The sequence below is a fragment of the Amphiura filiformis genome, chromosome 17 (genome assembly GCF_039555335.1).
Source record: "Amphiura filiformis chromosome 17, Afil_fr2py, whole genome shotgun sequence".
NCBI lineage: Eukaryota > Metazoa > Echinodermata > Ophiuroidea > Amphilepidida > Amphiuridae > Amphiura > Amphiura filiformis.
Window position 1 is genome coordinate 21,614,412 of NC_092644.1, and position 19,612 is coordinate 21,634,023.

The 19,612-nt window shown below is 36.1% G+C and overlaps 1 protein-coding gene across 1 annotated transcript in view; it reads right to left on the reverse strand.

Annotated features, from left to right (window-relative positions):
• LOC140137057 (MAM and LDL-receptor class A domain-containing protein 2-like) overlaps positions 1-19,462 on the reverse strand; it is a 103,342-nt gene extending 83,880 nt beyond the window's left edge. Inside the window, 18 exon segments of the mRNA XM_072158716.1 lie at positions 284-387; positions 832-984; positions 1,965-2,169; positions 2,944-3,200; positions 5,275-5,415; positions 8,078-8,194; positions 8,917-9,270; positions 9,909-10,146; positions 11,074-11,330; positions 11,812-11,949; positions 12,187-12,277; positions 13,100-13,359; positions 14,190-14,339; positions 15,050-15,179; positions 15,848-16,017; positions 17,328-17,414; positions 18,091-18,322; positions 19,202-19,462. Of these exon segments, the coding sequence (XP_072014817.1) occupies positions 284-387; positions 832-984; positions 1,965-2,169; positions 2,944-3,200; positions 5,275-5,415; positions 8,078-8,194; positions 8,917-9,270; positions 9,909-10,146; positions 11,074-11,330; positions 11,812-11,949; positions 12,187-12,277; positions 13,100-13,359; positions 14,190-14,339; positions 15,050-15,179; positions 15,848-16,017; positions 17,328-17,414; positions 18,091-18,322; positions 19,202-19,354 (3,237 nt within the window). The 5' untranslated portion in view covers positions 19,355-19,462.
• Between the last annotated feature and the right edge of the window lie 150 nt (positions 19,463-19,612).

The following is a 19,612-nucleotide window of genomic DNA, read 5'->3' on the forward strand; positions in this document are numbered from 1 at the left end:
TGTATTGTCAGGCACTCACGCACCATAGTCTAGCATCCAATGGATTGAGTTAGCTGCTTTACTTGGTTAGGATTATGGTTAGTGGTGGCACCCACGATTCTCATAACTCCATAATACAAAATTGTTGCAAGATCATGATTTTAATGTTGTTGTTCAGCTTCAAATTTAATCAAATATGTAATTTCCTTATATTTGAGAAAGTTTTTATAATACCAAAAAAAATGCCAAATACCATAACACCTTGACAATTTTTTTTTTCATTTCTAGTTTCCCACTTCCTTACCTGACAGTCACCCCCTGGTGGTACACCATTGAATGAAGGACTAGCCAACCAGGCCTTGTCTCCTTTTTCCCGCGGTTCAGATGAGTCTATGAACATGTAGTAACCTGTATGGAATATAATAAGTTAGTTCTGTTAGTACACAAAGTAAGGATATACAAATTCACATCAGATGATTCAACATTTGGAAACTGTGTATTCTTATTCTTTGATATCACAGATCAATTTCTAAAATGACAATATACCAGATATCCCTGTGACTACAGACTATAACTTTTTGCTGTTAACACCAGGCAAATTTTACTTAAACATGTAATAGTTTCTAAACTAGAAGTGTTTAATCTTCACAAAAAAGTGTCACATAGAATGAACCATTCTAACATGAATACAAGATACCACATCTATGCATCCAAGCCATAGCTGTATAGTGTAGATCTCGCACCACCCAATAGTAAGACATGTTATATTTCATAAAAAAGTAAGACAATAAAGTTACAGATTACCTAATGACCATTTTCATAAATTTAAAGTGGATCAGATAATTCACTTACCCTGTGATGTGGCCATGGTGTGGTCTCGTAGTGGTCCAGTCAATAAGTCTTCATCACTTGGACCTTGTGTTCTAGACCAATCAAAGTCATCCTTGTCTTCTTGTGTCCAGCCACAGATGCCTGCACTCTGGAAGTCACATGTTGTATAACCCTCTACAGAAAGAATAGTTCCATTAACAAGTGAAAACTTATTTTCATGGTCATTTGTGATTAAACTTAAATATCACCAATTAACTCTCTCGACATGGGTGTCGTCTGCAGATGACAAGCTCCAAATTTTCTTTAAAAATTAAACAAGACCAATAAACCATTGAATGTTGTAGCAGTAAATGAGTTAATTGAAAAACTAGAAACAATTTGGTGGCTATTATGCTAGCTATCCCTATCAACAGTATTTTTTGTGGTGTTTCTAAACTTAAAACCCAATTAACAAAAACAATTATAACATCAAAAGTAAAACATAATCCAATATAATATTTCTGTTGAACGAACTTGAACAAAATGTCATACAGTGATACCAACTTTATTACATATATTCCTGTTTAATAGTGACTACAAATACAGATTGAGAATGTGTAATGTGAATAGGCATATAATAACACACACACACACGGACTGACAGCAGCGATTTTACTCTCTTACTCCATTCCATAGCGTAAGACAAAAATGTCAGGATTATACATTTTCATGACTGGAATGCATTAAAGTGCACTGAAATTGAGTAAAAAGCCCAGTAATTGGTTCAATCAATCAATCAATCACTGACATTTATAGAGCGCCAAAAACCAAAAAGAAATTGCACTAAGGCGCTATAATCTAGGCACAAAAAGCAAGGAATAAACAATGATTATACAATGACAATGGTTCAGTGGTAATTGATATAGCTCTTGATATTTTTAGAAAATATCTAAACACTTGATCTTCTTGCCTATGGCAAGCAAAGCATTAACATGATACTGTATAGAATTGCATTTTTGGTACAACAGGTTGGTACAACAGGCATATTCTAGCCTTTTCACCTTGAAATCTCACTAACATCATTTTGTAAATGCAAATTAAGTCATATTGCACTATAAATTCTTGTGTATTCTTGCTATTTTCAGCCAAAAAGTATTTAAAACTAAATCTCTTACCGCAATTAGCCTCATCTGAGTAGTCACCACAGTCATCGCTGAAATCACATACTCTATCCTGTTTCACACATGCTCCCCGGTCACAACGGAACTCATCTGGTAGGCAAGCTGGGATTTGAGGCGGTAGACCACATCCATCAAATTTGATATCATCAATAGCAATGTCACCAAGAACACTGAATGTACGCTCTGCTTGGAATACCAGCTGTGGGGAACATAGAAAGATTTTCAACTAGTTTTGTGTTTTTGAAGGTCCATCTGATTATCTAAACAGCATCCTCATGTACATAATGGGCTGTGCAATAATATTGAGCCCTGGTGGAGGGAGGGAAAATTGTGGGGCCATGCAATATTTGGCAGATTATAAGAGGGAAAGCCATTTTCGGCACACATTTACGGGGCTTCCTGCTCACTACGCTCTGTATTGTATATCTAGACCATTTAAGGTTTGGTAATTGAGAACCCACAAACTTGAAGGATGGCAAAAAGGCTTATAGCAGGCTTAGAGGGAGGGGCAAGCATTTCTTGGTGGACTGAGATGGGGGCAAGCAATTTTGGAAGGCCTTTGAAATTTACCACCAGTATTGCACAGCTCCTTTAAAATCACAAGCCTATGTACAGAACAGTAGGATATGATTTTCAAGATTTCTGTTTTTTTTTTCTTAAATTCTGTTTGTGTTTGACTGAAAAGAGATTGTTAATGTCCTTTAATTAAACATCAATCTGGCACTAAAAAGATTTACAATTAAAGTGGCTACAAACGAAGATAAAATTATATTACAACTCTACAGAAGCTTCAAGCTTTCAGATACAATTTTGGTTCAACAAATTTCCACAAGTTTCTGTCACCTTGAGCTCTGAGTTTAATAAAATATAACTACAAAGCAAAATGGACAAATATGTAAAAAGTTATTATTCAGAGACTGTACTAATTAGAATATTCCTAAAAAAATGTATAATATCCTGTAAATTCACTCACCGTAAATCCTTCTCTTATTCTTCCGAGAGGTGCCACGCCCTCATTCCACCAATCACCTTGGTTACCAGAGATAAAGAATGGCAAGAGTACATAGTACTGCTCCACAAGGTACACCTCTAGCTCTCCTATGTCGTCACCGCTCATGTGATACCAGAATCTCATCTCACAGCTGGCAGCTGAGTTGTAGAGGGTTGGACTGAACAGTTCTGCCCACTCATAGCCGACATTGGTGGTGGCATCGACGTACATGTACCAACCTGGAATAAAGGAAATAGTACAATAATGAAGTCCTCACCAATAGAATGCATAGCCTTACATTTGATCAGGTAAAATGTCCTCTCCTCTCATTACATCCTTTTTTACCCCCTCCCCACTATGACCATCAATCAAATAACCTCACAGCACACATACAGGTGCAAGTTTTGTAGGCTTTTTAAATGCGCTGTGCAATACACACCAAAATGTAAGGAAAAGCCTGATGGCAAGTGACACATGCTCATTGGACTGCTGTTGCTGGATGTTCAGATTTAAAAAGCGAGCTCTAAAAGCAGATGCTTCCAAAGAGGGGTAAAGGAGGTGATATACATCCAAGCCACAGAACCAGGACCAGGGAAGACACCATCTGCCAGACATCTATCAGCAGCTCATCAGGTCACATGATTTGGGTCTACTCCCTGGGTCACATGACTAGTTAAGCAACGTCTCCGATAACAACTGATGAAGATTATTTACAAAAGTTCTGGTGTACAAATCCAAAAGTATTTTGGTATAAAGATGTTATAAACATACCTCAATGACGGTCTAGTGTTGAGATCTTACCTAATGGACTGAGTGTACGGAACTGATGAAGAGTTTCATGGATGTGATTTGAACATTTTTGTAAGTAGAAAAAATTGCTGAGGTGAATCATTTAAGGGATCTGGAATGAGCGTTTTGACAGTATTTTTTGTGGGACATGAGAGCACATCAGACATATTAAATTGCATTCTGAATATGAAGAATGTCTTTCTGATATCAAATAATTTTCATTTTTTGAAATTCACGATATAATTCAAATTTTATGACAAATTATTAAAATTTGATATTTTTCACATTTTTGATATATAACAGTCCTCTAAGTAAATTTTATAAATCTAATGACATATTCTAAAAGTGTATGTAGCTGGGAGGAAAAGCCGACAATCAATTGAAAATTTTGACCTTTATTGAAGATATGGATTTTTTCCCAAAAAGACCTAATTTTTTTTGGTGTTTTGGGAAAAAATCCATATCTTCAATACTAAAGGTCAAAATTTTCAATTGATCATCGGCTTTTCATCCCACCTACATACACTTTAAGTATAAATCATCAGATTTATAACTTCGAGTACTGTTAAATATAAAAAATATCAATTTTTAATCATTTGCCATAAAATGTGTATTACATTGCGAATTTCAAAAAATCAAAATTATTTGATATCAGAATGGCATTCTTCGTATTCAGAATGCAATTAGATATGTCTGATGTGCTCTAATGTCTCACAATAAATACTGTCCAAACGTTCATACCCCACCTCTTAACCTACCTGTAATCAGGTGTGATAAAAATTGTTTCATCGACTGCAACAAACTAATCTTACAGGTAAAATGTTACAAATGTGACAAGGAACAAAACCCTCAAGATTAAGGATTATGCTATCATTGCCATTATTACCACATCCATAACAAAAGTTATACCAATTTAAAATTGGTAGTTATGTTGCCATCATGTGATAATAACTGAAGACCTCAGAACTAAAAGAGGGTTAAGTCATCATGAACAATTAGTTAGTGTTAGTGTCTGTTACAAGGGGGCTATCTACACCCTCTGTGCAAATTTCATAGAGAAATAATGTGGTAGACCATTGAAACTGCATGGACAAACTACCTCCTTGCATTGAAACTACATGGACAAAACAACTTTCTTTGCTATTTATCTTGAAATGCCCTCAATGTGACTTAGCTCCCTTTTAGTTCTGAGGTCTTCACTAACACTTTTAACTAAAAGCAATTGACAAACTACCTCCTTGCATTGAAACTACATGGACAAAACAACTTTCTTTGCTATTTATCTTGAAATGCCCTCAATGTGACTTAGCCCCATTGTAGTTCTGAGGTCTTCACTAACACTTTTAACTAAAAGCAATTGACAAACTACCTCCTTGCATTGAAACTACATGGACAAAACAACTTTCTTTGCTATTTATATTGAAATGCCCTCAATGTGACTTAGCTCCCTTTTAGTTCTGAGGTCTTCACTAACACTTTTAACTAAAGCAATTTACAATACCCTTGAAGTGAAATGGGTCTTACCTAATGGACTGAGTGTAGTGTGATCATAGTATGGGCCAGTATTCTGGTCTGGTGTTGCTCCTCTATTTCTCAACCATATGTAATTTCCGGTGTCTACATTATCCCAGTAACATTGATCTGTCTCAAATGTACATGCATGTCCTGTAGAACAAAATGTAAACCATATATTAGTTCAGGGCCGTAGCAAGGTTGAAAAATGTGGGGCGGCCATCATAATGTGGGGCGGCCAAAATACAGATATATGCCCAAATTGAAATAAAGATATAAAGAAAAACATAACAAATTTCTCAAAAAGTGGGGCGGCCGCCCCGCTTGCTACGGCCCTGTATTAGTTGAAGTCCACAAATATTGGAACATCTTAAAAATTTCAGCCAACTACCCATAATAAATCATTTGCAAAGAACAACAAAACTATGTCATCAATTCAGTGAACATGTTCAACGTCACTGCATCCCCTCACAACTGCATCACACAATGCTTTGGAGCATGCATACTGGCATAAATGATGTCGTTTTGGTTCAATTTGTAAAGAATTTTGGAATATACCAAATGGTCGAATATTTGTCTCAACAACAAATGTTTGGATTTACTTAAATCCTTCTGCTTGGTAGTTAGCATATCAAGAGGGGAGCAGGTGGATGAAACTGTCTTCTCCAATAGATTGGCTGCTACCTGCTGATAATAATGGCATATGCACAGGGCTCCATCCTGCTAATAAGCAATATTATAGAAGATGCATACCTCAATTTAAAACATTTACTTTAATTTTAAAATGACAATCACACATTTTATGCAAATTCCTTAATTAATGTGAAATGCCAAACGAATGTTGATATAAAATTGGACGGATTGAGTGTGATACCTGAATTTATCGGTCGAGCTAGAGTTTTCGAATATCATGCGAGACGAAGTCGAGCGTGATATTTGAAATTATCCGTCAATTTTATCATTATTATGTCTTCAGAATCTTTTTTGGTCAAAAACATGATTTTAGTTTAAAAAACATGATTTTTGGTCAAAATGCAACTCTTGGTCAAAAATGATTTTTGACATGATTTTAGTCAATTAAGGTGATTTTTGTCAAAATATGATTTTTGGTCGAAAATGTGATTTTTGGTCAAAAATATAATTTTTGGTCAAAAATATAATTTTTGGTCAAAATGTGTGTTTTTTTTGTCAACAATGTGATTTTTGGTCAAAAATGTGATTTTTGGTCAAAAATGTGATTTTTGCTCAAAAATGTATTTTTTGGTCAAAAATGTGATTTTGGGTCATGGCTTGTCACATTTACAAGAAAAAATCACACCAAAAGAGACTTTTACACATGAAGTATATGAACTATGCACTCTTATGAAGAGGCTACAGATATGAAAAAACCCTGTAGCTCCAGGTGACCGATACACAAATTTATCAGACAGCAAGGTTATGTACAAAGGTATAGGATGCAAGATTCTGAAGACATAATAATGAACAATATGTGACCTGCTCTCACTAAATGAGCCTAAAGTTGCAAGTTGGGAGATTCCAGATGTTCCAATTGTTGAGTTGCTGTTCTTTATTTGAAGACATCTGTATAATAAAGTGGTATATCCTTTGTGAATGGTGACAGAATTGAATACAAAGAACAGCAACTCAACAATTAGGTCTCAAAACTAGGAACTTTACGTTCCATGGGAGCAGCTCACAAATTTTGCCAAAATAGAATGTGTTTTGTGAAAATGATTATGATCTGATAATTTTTCATTAACTCTTACACATTTCTTGAGATTGAAGGTATACTGGTCGAATGATCAGTCCTCATGAATATGTGACAATTCATGGCATACAAATCTCGAGGACTTTAACTGTTGATGGATAGTCTGTATTATATAAAAACAGGGAAAATCTGTTCCAACTGACCAGCAGGGAACCAAAGGATGGATCCAAAAGGATACAACAGTGTCACACTAGCAATGGATAAAATTAAAAACAGGGAAAATATGACACAACATCCAATGGGGAGTAACACAAAATATATAAACAGAGTTAAAAACCCAACGTTTCGAAAAGACAAAACTTTTCTTTTTCAAGGAGTAAAAATGAGACCTGCTCTCAATATAGTGGAGACCAGCTCTGATCATAAAAAGAAGAAGATAAAAAGCTGCATTGACTAAAACATTGATTAAGCAGCAGAAAATAAAAGAAATCTAAATAACAGTAGAGCCTAGAGTGGGTTAAGAGAGGTGTGAAAAACCATAACAGCAGGCAAAGTATGGAGAGCCAAATGGGACAAAAGACTAGGGAAAGGCACAAAAAACATATGGTAGGCCAAGCAGGTCACAAAGGGGGAAAACGACGTGGTAAGGGAAAATTGAAAATAACCAAAATCTAATGAAAAGGAGGACCACTGACCCCACAACCCGGCACACGGAACAACATAGCCCGCCTAGGTGGGACAGCCAAGCAGTACCAACGTCTATGTGCGTTGGCTCCCGCTCCCAGACCAGGAAGACTGGTTTTTCACACCTCTCTTAACCCACTCTAGGCTCTACTGTTATTTAGATTTCTTTTATTTTCTGCTGCTTAATCAATGTTTTAGTCAATGCAGCTTTTTATCTTCTTCTTTTTATGATCAGAGCTGGTCTCCACTATATTGAGAGCAGGTCTCATTTTTACTCCTTGAAAAGAAAAGTTTTGTCTTTTCGAAACGTCGGGTTTTTAACTCTGTTTATATATTTTGTGTTACTCCCCCATTGGATGTTGTGTCATATTTTCCCTGTTTTTAATTTTAGTCTGTATTAGTCTATAAAAATATCCTACATACCACAGATGACCTCATCGTTGTTATTCTGACAGTCCGCAACAAAGTCACACACTTGGTTACCAGGGAGACAAGTGGAGGTGCCGTCGTTACACTGGAATTCACACAGTGGAGGAGGATCTGGAAAAATGATTAGATTAGAAGTGAGGGCAACTGTGTTGTAAGCTTGAAGAAATTTGATCAGTTTTCATAAAGTGCGACAATCCTCAATCCTGGTATAGAAAAGGAGTGATCACTTATTTTCCCCACTTTTGTAGAGCATGAAATATAAGTGGATCTAAGAAACAAAAAAGGTTGTACTATGTCTCATTTTGGTTAAGAAGTAAAGAGAGATAGAAAACTTATTCTCTTTCGTAAATTCTGCATTATTATTGCATTGTTTTTTATCATTTATCCAATACTTTGGCACATATGTATTTTTATGAAGGCTGAAACCAGGAGTGATTATCGTCTTACTGAATGCAAGTTAGAATTTAAATTAATAATGGTAATTTATGACATAATATAACTTTTGCTGACTTCATTGATGAATGTGGTAAAATCACAACAATGTAACATGAATATGCAATGGACAAATCTGAATAGATAAATAAATAAAAACTACACGGTTAGTTGATCAGAACTTATGTTTTTCTCTCTACAAAATTGACCAAAAAAATCCAAGTTTACAGACAAAATTAGTAAAAATTCAGTTTGTCAAAATTTCATTTTTGTTGTTTTCTTTCCAAATTTGTCAAAATTTTCTCTTCTTTCCTTGATCCATCAAATAAATTATGGCATTTCATTGTTTAAATCAAAGCCTCATTGTCAGTGTCATATTTTGTACCAGAATTCTTTCTTACCTTTGCAAGCCCCATCGTAGATCTTGATATCATCAATAGCAATATCACCTTCATGATTTGCACCAATCACACCCTCAATAATAATCTCATACACATTTGTAGAAGGCACAAACAGCGTAGCTTGTCCCTGTCTCCAAGCGTCCCCTTTATCACCGCTGATATCAAAGATGTAAGTGCCATCGTCGTCATCATAATACGGCATTTCGCGGACTTTGAGAGAGCCCGCATTACCGCCATACATATGATACCAGAATTCGAAGCATCGTTCTTGGGTTACTTCAAATACACCTGATACAAGCCATGCCTCGTCTCCTTCTACTCTGGGGGAAGATGCTTCAATGTATACATATGTACCTAATTAGATAAAAATATACATAAAATTACATACTAGTAGTTGCGATCAGGGTTTTCTTTTATAACACACAAATGGCGCGTTATACTTTGTGTAGCCCTTCATATTCAAAGTCCCAACATGTACAAGATCTTGAAAAAGTACATTTCAAATATTTCATGATTTTCATCTGGGGGTGATGGGGTCTAAATCTGCTTTAATACATGTACAGATCTCACACATGAGAAACCCGGGAACAACTATTATGATATGTAGTCCCAATTTAGGAATTTGCAGTTTACTCTGTTGCCAGGGACTTATGAAGGCATTATAATTACTATGGTAAATGACATAACTGGTTTGATATTCAAATAGCTGAATGGACCTTAACGGTCACGATTTACTTAAGAACTCACTGATTCTTATTGTTTATGAAAGTGGGCCGCCTTCAACTGTACAGATTTGAGTGAACATGAATAGCCAGCTACGTAGTAACCAAAATGATGTGACAGGAAAAGGCCTTGGCTATCGCATAACTATAACATGCGGACATTATATCAGGATTGTTGATTCTTGGAATGTAATGTCTCCTTAAAACATTCAGGAAAGTTTCATTAGTGATGGCATTATCATTTGGGATAAAAGAAAACACCACACTCACCATAGGGTGTTCCAAGTGTATGATCATTGGGTGGTCCAGTGTAGTCAGATAATGTTGAGCCTTGTGCTCTTATCCAATCAAAATCATCTCTTGTCGACTCGGCATTCTTCCATGTACACATGTCACCATTCTCAAAGTTGCAGTCACCAAATGGTGTACAAGGACCATTGCGGAAGCGGATATCATCTATGGCTATGTCGCCTAGGGTTCCTTTGCCTCGGACAGCTTCAAATACAACCTATAGCAAAAAAAAAAAAAATTATAGATTATAAATATTGCTATTGCATGTATACACATGTTTACCATTTACAATGCTACAGCCACTAAATGAAGTTTTGAATTGGTTATAGGTCAGCTAGTGTGGCCGGCTAGGGCAGACCAGAGGGGTATTCAGTACAAATGACCATACAGGGACATGCATTTTCGGCTATTTGGTATATCATTGACCCTATTCTATGTCAATTTTAGTATATGGATGGATCATTTCTTCAAAATTTTCCCAATTTTCCTCTACAAACTATAGCCCAAACTTTTGAAATTTGCCAAAACTTTTGGGAAAAACTTTGGCAATATACATTAAATTTGGCTGAAAATTTTAACTTTTATACAGTGATGAGTCCAAAATGTCTTGGAAAATGGGTATATGAATGGGACCACTTTCTCAGCAGCACATCCCTATCCAAACCAAGGCCCCCAGGCAGACTTTTTCAAGACTGGTTGAAGAACCCAAGTTGTCTTCATCAGTCTGCCCAAGATACCAGACTTCTCATTGTTCCTTACACTTGGTCTGTAACTGGTGATAACTGGCTCTTTTGCTGCTGGACCAATACAGTAGAACAAACTCCTCGCTACATCCATCATGCTCCCATTGTTCCCACATTGTTTTGTTCCCACAGTGGGAACCTTCAAATCATCTCTCAAGACTCATTTGTTAAAATAATCAATTGCTTTCATATGTTCATTCTTGCTTGTATGTATCTATGTATTTTAACATGTTTGAAAAAGTGCAATGATACGCTGTTGCTCTTTGTGAGAGCGCTATACAAAAATACCAGCGTTTGATTACTAGCAATATTTCTAGTATGATTATACCCTTTACACCATGACAGGCATATAGTGCCAAATACAATATGTCGATAGTTGAGATTTAATCTTTGTTATGTACCTGATAATCCAGAGCACTAGACACAGTAGCCTCTGCTATCATCCATTCATCAATACCAGTCCAGTCATCTCGGAAGATCTCTGTGTACGTTCCTGCAGCCTTGGTGTATACTATCAGCATGCCAACATCGTTGCCATAGGCATGGTACCAGAATTGCATACATCGGGCATTTGGGGATGATGTGTAGACGACACTGTCCATACGCGCTTTGCTGCCCTCACTGTTACTGCTGGACATGTCCGCAAACATGTAATGACCTGGATTGAGGAACAACAAGATCTCAATGTAAATATGGTAACACAAAAATGTCTTTTAATAAAAAGTCTAATTCAACTCTTCCAAGTCCTCCGTATCAAAATCAGTGGTCCTCAGCAGTATTTTAAAAATTCATTTCATCGTATGGTTCTGATTTGTGGGTTACCGAATTAAAGGTTTTTGTATCCACATCAACCTCATCAACAAAGCAATGCAGAACTTTTTAAAACACTGAAAACGAAATGAAAATCATATCTACTATAATCTAAAAATAATACACCCAAATTTGCAATAATGTGCAGATTAGCAGTTTGATCAAATATCAACTCAAATGCAAATGTTTCTAAGCTTTCTATTGCTTTTGACATTATGGTCTTGTATTTCTATTTTATTATTGATAAAGTCAGTCTGAATTAATTAGTCCTGTTCATACATTGGAAAACAGGTATGTATAAAACATTAAACAATTGGTTGACATCCTACCATATGGAGTATAGTATGTATGATCAGTGGCTGGGCCTGTGCCAAGAGTAGGAGTTCCACCCTGCTGTAGTTTCCAATCAAAGTCATCAGTAAAATCCTGAGTGTAGCCACAGTCTCCATTTTCAAAGTCACACAGGTCTGCCAGAGAATGCATCAAGAATATTTAGAAAATACTTTTTCTACTTGATATTAACATGTTTCTATAAATTTTTATTAAAATATTTTCATAATATACACCTTAATTTCAGAGCAACTTTATTCAACAACTGTAAACATGGTATAGGTCCAGATTTTAGAAGCAAGAAATTGTCACAGACGTATGGTGTCTATTAATTTTACTGAAACAATTTTTTTCTATTTTACCATATAACTTACCAGTAGGTGGACAAACTCCTTTATAGAATTTGATGTCATCCATGGCAATATCCCCTTGGTAACTGTCACCACGGATACCTTCAATTATAACCTACAGATTGAGAAATTTGTTAATAATCAATATTTAATTTCTTATCATTGACTTTTTTACATAAACGGGCTGTTCCCCAACCAACAAGTTTATTCATTCAGATCTACTGGGTTTCATCAAAAAATAATGTAAAATGTTTTGTTATTTGGGGGAATATTGTCAGTTAGAGGAAAATTGTCAGTCAACGATCTGATTAGTTGAGGAGCAAGATAGGCAAGTTTATTAGAATGCAGTGTTTGATGTAATGTTTTATATGTGTGGGTCATGGTCATAGTTGTACAAAATGTTGGCAATCCGAGAATTGAAGCGATGATCTTCTAACTCAATTCAAAGAAATAGATGGCAGAGATAATAATCAACTTACTTGATATGGGTCAATATCTGGTATATAAATCATTCCATAAGATTGTCAGAGATGATATCAACTTACTTGATATAGACCAATATCTGGCATATGAATCATTTTACAGATGACAAAGATGATATCAACTTACTTGATAGGGGGTAATCTCTGGTATATGAATCATACCATAGATGACATAGATGATATCAATTTACTTGATAGGGGGTAATCTCTGGTATATGAATCATACCATGATTCCACTGTGGTCCATGAGATCCATACTTCTTACAGATGACAAAGATGATATCAACATACTTGATAGGGGGTAATCTCTGGTATATGAATCATACCATGATTCCACTGTGGTCCATGAGATCCATACTTCTTACAGATGACAAAGATGATATCAACATACTTGATAGGGGGAAATCTCTGGTATATGAATCATACCATAGATGATAGATATGATATCAACTTACTTGATAGGGGGTAATCTCTGGTATATGAATCATTCCATGATTCCACTGTGGTCCATGAGATCCATACTTCTTCCATAAGATTGTCTCCTGTCCACCTTGCAGCTTCCAGATGTTCAAGTCCTCGACATGGAAGCCATTCATGTGATACCAGAATTCCATGCAGTATTCATTGTTGTCAGGATCATTGAATAGAAGACTCACGAGTCTGGCATAGTCATCTGGTAACAGTGGACTGGAACTCTCCATGTACACATAGTATCCTGTTGGATCGTTAAATATTAACAGTAGTCAATTGGAGATAAAAAAATATCATATAAACCTTTTCAGACAAAGTGAAGCCGGATTTGACTTTATATTGTTCTCATGGGGTATTACACGTATGTTACATCCATATTGTACAAACTTATAATATGAAATTGGATCATTTTGTTTTCAAACCTGATTATTTGACATGTTTAAAATGTTTACACATGTCCCAATTTATACCTAAATGGAATCAGCTAAATATGTTGTGTGTGTCAGGTAAAAAGAGTAATTTTTACATGATATCATACTTCAGACATTAAGTCCCCCAAAGAACTTCATATTAAATGGGCAAAATAACCAGAATTGTCTTGTTATTTTGTTTAAATTGGACAGAAACCTTTCCTGACTGTTATTTTCTCTCAGAATAAAAACACTAAAAAGGTCACTTATCCCTGTGCTCATTTTATGTTGTAGTATAAATTTTACATTGTCTAACTTTAAAAAATAGTTTTCACTTCAATTATCATTAGTAAACTTGTTATCAAGCACATTGCTGTTTCAGTACAGTATACCATAATTTGGGTCAATCTGTGGTTCTAGACAGCCAATGATCTTGCATGTTTTCTTTAACAAGTGGTTGCAACATTTCAACAAACCAAAATATATACTGTATTCAGACATTATGTTAGACTTTTTCTCTCTTTTCTCAGCACATAGGTCAGCATGCTTATAGGCTTTTTAGCCTGGCTTGATCATTTTGTTTGAGCATGGTCCCATCAGGACCCAAGTGTGTCTCCCCACGGAGTGACCATTTAAACAAACAAATAACATCAGACTGTCTTACCTGATCCATCATCCTTAGTATGGTCTCCAGTGGGTCCAGTTCCAATGGTACTTGTAGATCCTTTAATTCTTGTCCAATCAAATATGTCTGAATCATCCTGAGTCCACATACACAAGTCAGCTTCAAAATCACAGTCATGGCTATCAGGAGCTGAAATATAAAGAAGGGAGTACTACAAAGTCAAGCAGGACAAATGACCATACAGGGATGTGCCACAAACATGGTTCATAATTTTGATCTTTGGGTATATCAATTTCTAAGCCATTTTTGGTATTATGATTGGGTCATATTTTCAATTTTTTTTGAAAAATAATAAAATTTTGCCTCACTGAAGCCAACATTTTTGTAAAAGGTCTCAAATTTTTGGAAAAATTGTCAAATTGGGCTAAAAATATGGACTTTCTGTATATCTATGGGTCTTACTCTTACTCTTTTTGTCTCTAGTTAGAAAAACTTTGATTATCTGCAAAAAAAACCCATATTTGAATAGTTAGAGGAGTATTTTGTGATCTAGCATCCTCTTTTTGTGACATTTTTCAGTAAATATCCACGAAAATCTTATTCCCAAAATTTCAGTTGATTCTGATTTTGCGTTTGCGAGTTAAGCATTAGTATGAGTATTACACTGCTCCATAGGCCACTGTGTTGTAATTCTGATGCACCAGAACGTAATTCAAATTTGATGATATTGTTGCTAAACAAATTCATCTGCAAACAATTTTTTGTACATAAACATTATGTAGCCAGAGATTTCTAGTGGTATAAAAATCTCAACTTTTTTTTAGAAAAGTGGGGGATGAGGCTATGGATCACAAATGCCCCTTGAGTGCAAGAGGTTGATAACAATCAACAATACTTACGATAAGTAGGTGGAGGTGGCAAAGTTATAGGTGGTCCAATAGTTGCAGCACATGGTCCAGGATGTAAGTCTATATCATCTAGTGCTATATCTCCAGTGTAATTATATCCTCTAACACCTTCAAAGATCACCTAGAAGCAATGACACAAAAAGATTTAATGCATAAAATTTGTTTTTCAGATTATCACAATATTGTCATACACTTCACATTATAATATGGAAGTGCTGATGAAGGCATTTGGTAACTTCCAACAACAGAGGGTAAATTTGATCAAAAAACCATAAAACTAGAAAGATTCCAACTGAATATGAAAGATGCAAATGTTGTGTTTGTTCACAAAATGTGAATTGTTCTATCTAGATCAGTTTTCACTCTTGACTCAAAGTTCATTTGATCGTTAAGCATTAGCCTAATGTCATCATTCTGCTTGTTTCAAATTTACTATCATCTCTTTCCATATTAAATACACATTATTTTTACACAGCCACCATCCCTAAGTTGCATAAACACAGAACAAGCAAAGTTTTTGCACAAACAATTGTTATACTATTTGGCAAGGTCCTTTAGCGATGTCCAACTGCTCTTCCTGATAATCGCGTAAAAAGAACTAGGTCACACGTTGCTACGCAGCTTGGTCACTGAATGAGGTGCCGTTGTGATGATGACATGATTCAATCAGCCAATCAGAACCCCACTTCCATGTTTACGCTATACACAGCGCCAAATCAGCAGACCGCCGAAGAACCTTGCCAAAAACAATAATTCAATATGATAAGCACAAAGATTTTTAATAATTACCCAGAATTCATCGCTGGAGCTGAGTGTATATTTGCCTTCTAACCACACATTGCCTTGATTATCACTCTGTGTCCAGAATAACTCAGGTTCTGTATTAGCTGATTGTGTGTAGACATTCAGGGTGCCAGTACCCAGACCATACATGTGATACCAGAAATCAAGACAACGACCTGATGATACAAAAAAAAAAAAATTGAAAGGCAAATAAATTTGAATGATAAAAGCTTATGTAAGCTCTATAAAGGGCATACATATTGCATCAAGTGAGATGGGCAATTGTTAAGAAGAGATTAGTGGCGTGTACAAAGAGGAGGGCTGGAGAGGGGCCTCATTTTTCCCATGAGTCAAAGGATTCCTTGTGTGTTGTAAGTCTACACTGCAGATCCGCATCTCAGAAGTACACATTGATTTAGATTTACTGCCTGTGTGACCATTCTTACTGTATGACCATTCTCCTCTTTGGCTATGAATCCTGTGTGCTTTCACAAGACATAGCAAACATAATAAATGCCTTTTCTACCTGTTAATATTAAACACTAAACAGACAGATCCTGTCTCAAACGCCATCATACATGATATGACCGACACTGAGCCTCTTGTCAACTGTGTAAGGGGGCTGGCATTTTCTTCGGGAGGTGGGGGGGTCCCAAAAATACTGGGGGGGGGTGTTAGAATTTCAGACCAAAAATAGGGGGGGTTATAATTTTTTTAACACCCAAAATAGGGGGGGTTATAGAATTATTAAGGGCTGGTGACTCAAAATTTTGGAGGCGCATGCGCAAGATTCTTTAACTTTGCAATCGAAATGTGCATACAATCTATGCAAAATTTTTTTTTTTTTTTTTCGCCTTCTTTAGACTTACAATAAATGTTTTATCGCGCTCCACACACTTTTTTTTCTTTTAAGTTTTGACGCGCTCAGCGCCTTAGTTCCGCAATGAATAATTTTTCTTGAGTCTGTGTAGTTGGAAGGGGGGTCATAAAATTTTTCGACCGCGATAGGGGGGTCATAAAATTGACTCGGTCACTGACATATTTGTGACCCCCCCCCTTCCAAAGAAAATGCCAGCCCCCTAAGGAATCACCAACTGGGCACATTCTTTGTCTGCATGAGGAAGAGCCTCATGGCAAAAGGAAACCTGGACACCCATGCACTTTCTATTCAAAACTTACATCCAACATGTGCTAGGGTATGGCAAAGGCATGATTAAAACAGAACAGATAGATGCACTTGCCAAAGACCACTGTGCATGGAGGAATCTTATGGTCATCTGATCCACAGTCAAACAATGATGATGATGATGATGTTGAGTCACCATTATAATGTGGAGCTCCCAAGTTTAGCTCAGCCAATGAGTATACAAGGTTGGATATTAAAGTAGTTTTGTCAACTTACCTTTTTTAACAAGATGACAGGTTGGATAACTACTGACATACATTCTGTTAAATCTTTTAAAACAAATGTTTTTAATCCACTTACCACCAGTAGGATCTAGATGCTCACTAACCAGCCATGTGGTATGACCCTCTACCTGTGGGCTTGATGACTCAAGATATACATAGTAACCTGTATGAATGGAAGTGACACATTTTAAACATTTGGACATCAACATTTAAAAATACACAACATTTGGGTCGGTATGCACAAAAGAGTTAGACCGGTTCTAAAGTTAGACCGGGTCTAAGCGAAATTTAGTTCCATCAGGAATGGTCCTTTACTTTTATTTTTTCCAATAGTAGCTAGCAAATTATAAAGATTTCAATGCAAAAAAGTTCAAAAATAATACAAAATAACTTAAGCAAATGTAAAGGAAAATGACCTTATTCCTGAGATTGGATTTTAACTTTAGACCCGGTCTAAATCTTTTGTGCATACGGACCTTAAGGTTTACATTCTAGGATCAATTGAAGACTTCAATTAGAGGTGCTTAGATGTTATGTTTGTCAAGAAATTCTCTTAAATAATATTCAAATTCATTCAACATTTGTTTTAGGTTGGTAAAAAGTTATATCTGCTTCTGTAATCTTCATCTACAATTTCACTTTATTATGTTACTTTCATAATCAACTAGATGAGGAACAAGTACTTACTCCCCATTCCAGAAAGATACAGAACTAATTTTTTGAGATTAAAAAAATATTATCTACTTCTGCCAAATGAAACACTTCATGAACTTCATAATATTTTTGTAATCCCAAAAAATTAGTGCTGTATTTTTCTGGAATGGGGAGTAGTAACTTACCAAGTGAAGTGCCTGTAGTATGATCAAATGAAGGTCCTGTGTATCCACTGGGTGTGCCAGCCGTATCACGCAACCAATCAAAATCATCATTAGCATGGTCGTTTGTCCAACCACACATATCCGTTTCAAAGTCACAGAAACCTTCCACTGGACAAGCGCCATCTAGAAATTCAACATCATCCAATGCCATGCTGCCTACTTGACCCATTCCAATGACAGCCTCAAATACAACCTGAACAATGAATGAATGGATATGAATCAAACAATATATGGGTGTGGTTTAATACCATATGGCTGTACCCTCGTGATGTAATAATTTGTATCAAGCATAATAATTAACAATTGGATAGTGTTGTACTTTTTCATTTGAATTGAAAACAAAACCACTGCGCAAATGTTCAGAGTACGATAAACAGAGTCATCAATACCTATCAGGGCATCAATAGCGTTATAGGACCAAGTAGTATAGGATCAAATGTTGTACCTAAAGAGGAAGTTGAAATAAACACTGGAACCATCAATACTGCAACCACCAATGCTGCAACCAAAGCTATGATCTGTGACTGGATGAATAATAATGACCACAAGCTTACGGAACACAGCTTTTGAGAATTGACCAATCACAGTCTACAAACTTTAGTCGTTGCTAGGCAAGGCCGAGGTTCGGTCATGTAGGTTGTGCGATCATGTTTTTCCACTGATGCAACAGTACGCAGAAGGTACATCCTCTCATGATCGAGAAGTAGATATTTTACCTATATCAGTCACAGTGATCATGAAATAAATCACTATGATCAAAAATGCAGGTGGCAAATCAGTCATTGTTAGGGACTGTAATTTGTGCCACTCTCAAGTTGATTTGAATTCAACTGGTAGAAATTTGGTTCTGGTGATGTTAGCAACTTCTGAATATCTTGGTTGATATCTCAGCATAAAGTGACCAAATGCAGATGCCAATAATTTATAATAAAAAACCACCATACTTGTAGCAGCAGCTTAGTATAATACGTCCATTAGACATATTCAGAAGAAAACTCTGTAATTTCTTACTTTTTTTGAGATGAAAGAATTTCTTTTTAAATTATGACGAGCATTATCTTTTAGAACTTACACTAAATCTCTTGCCATAAGTTGGTGATATAGTCACTTTTCCAGATCTCCACAAATCATCCTGGTTTCCTGTTCGACTCCAACTAGGTGACACAAACATATCCTCTTCATCTTGCTTGTAGACAATGAGTGATCCTACATCATCGCCATACATGAAGTACCAGAAAACTAGACAGCGATCTGGTCCCGGATCGTAGAGGGGAGTCTTTAATCTTGCTTCATCACCATTGAGACGTGGGTACACAGCACCCACATACGCAAAGGAACCTATAAATGGAGGCAAAAGTCAATGGAACAAAATGTATCTTAATCACAGGATTTGAAAAATTATCAGGTGGGGAGAGAGGCTACAATAGGCTGGAAATATGCTGATTTTGAATGATTTTGCAGATTTGAGGGGGTCGAGTGCCCC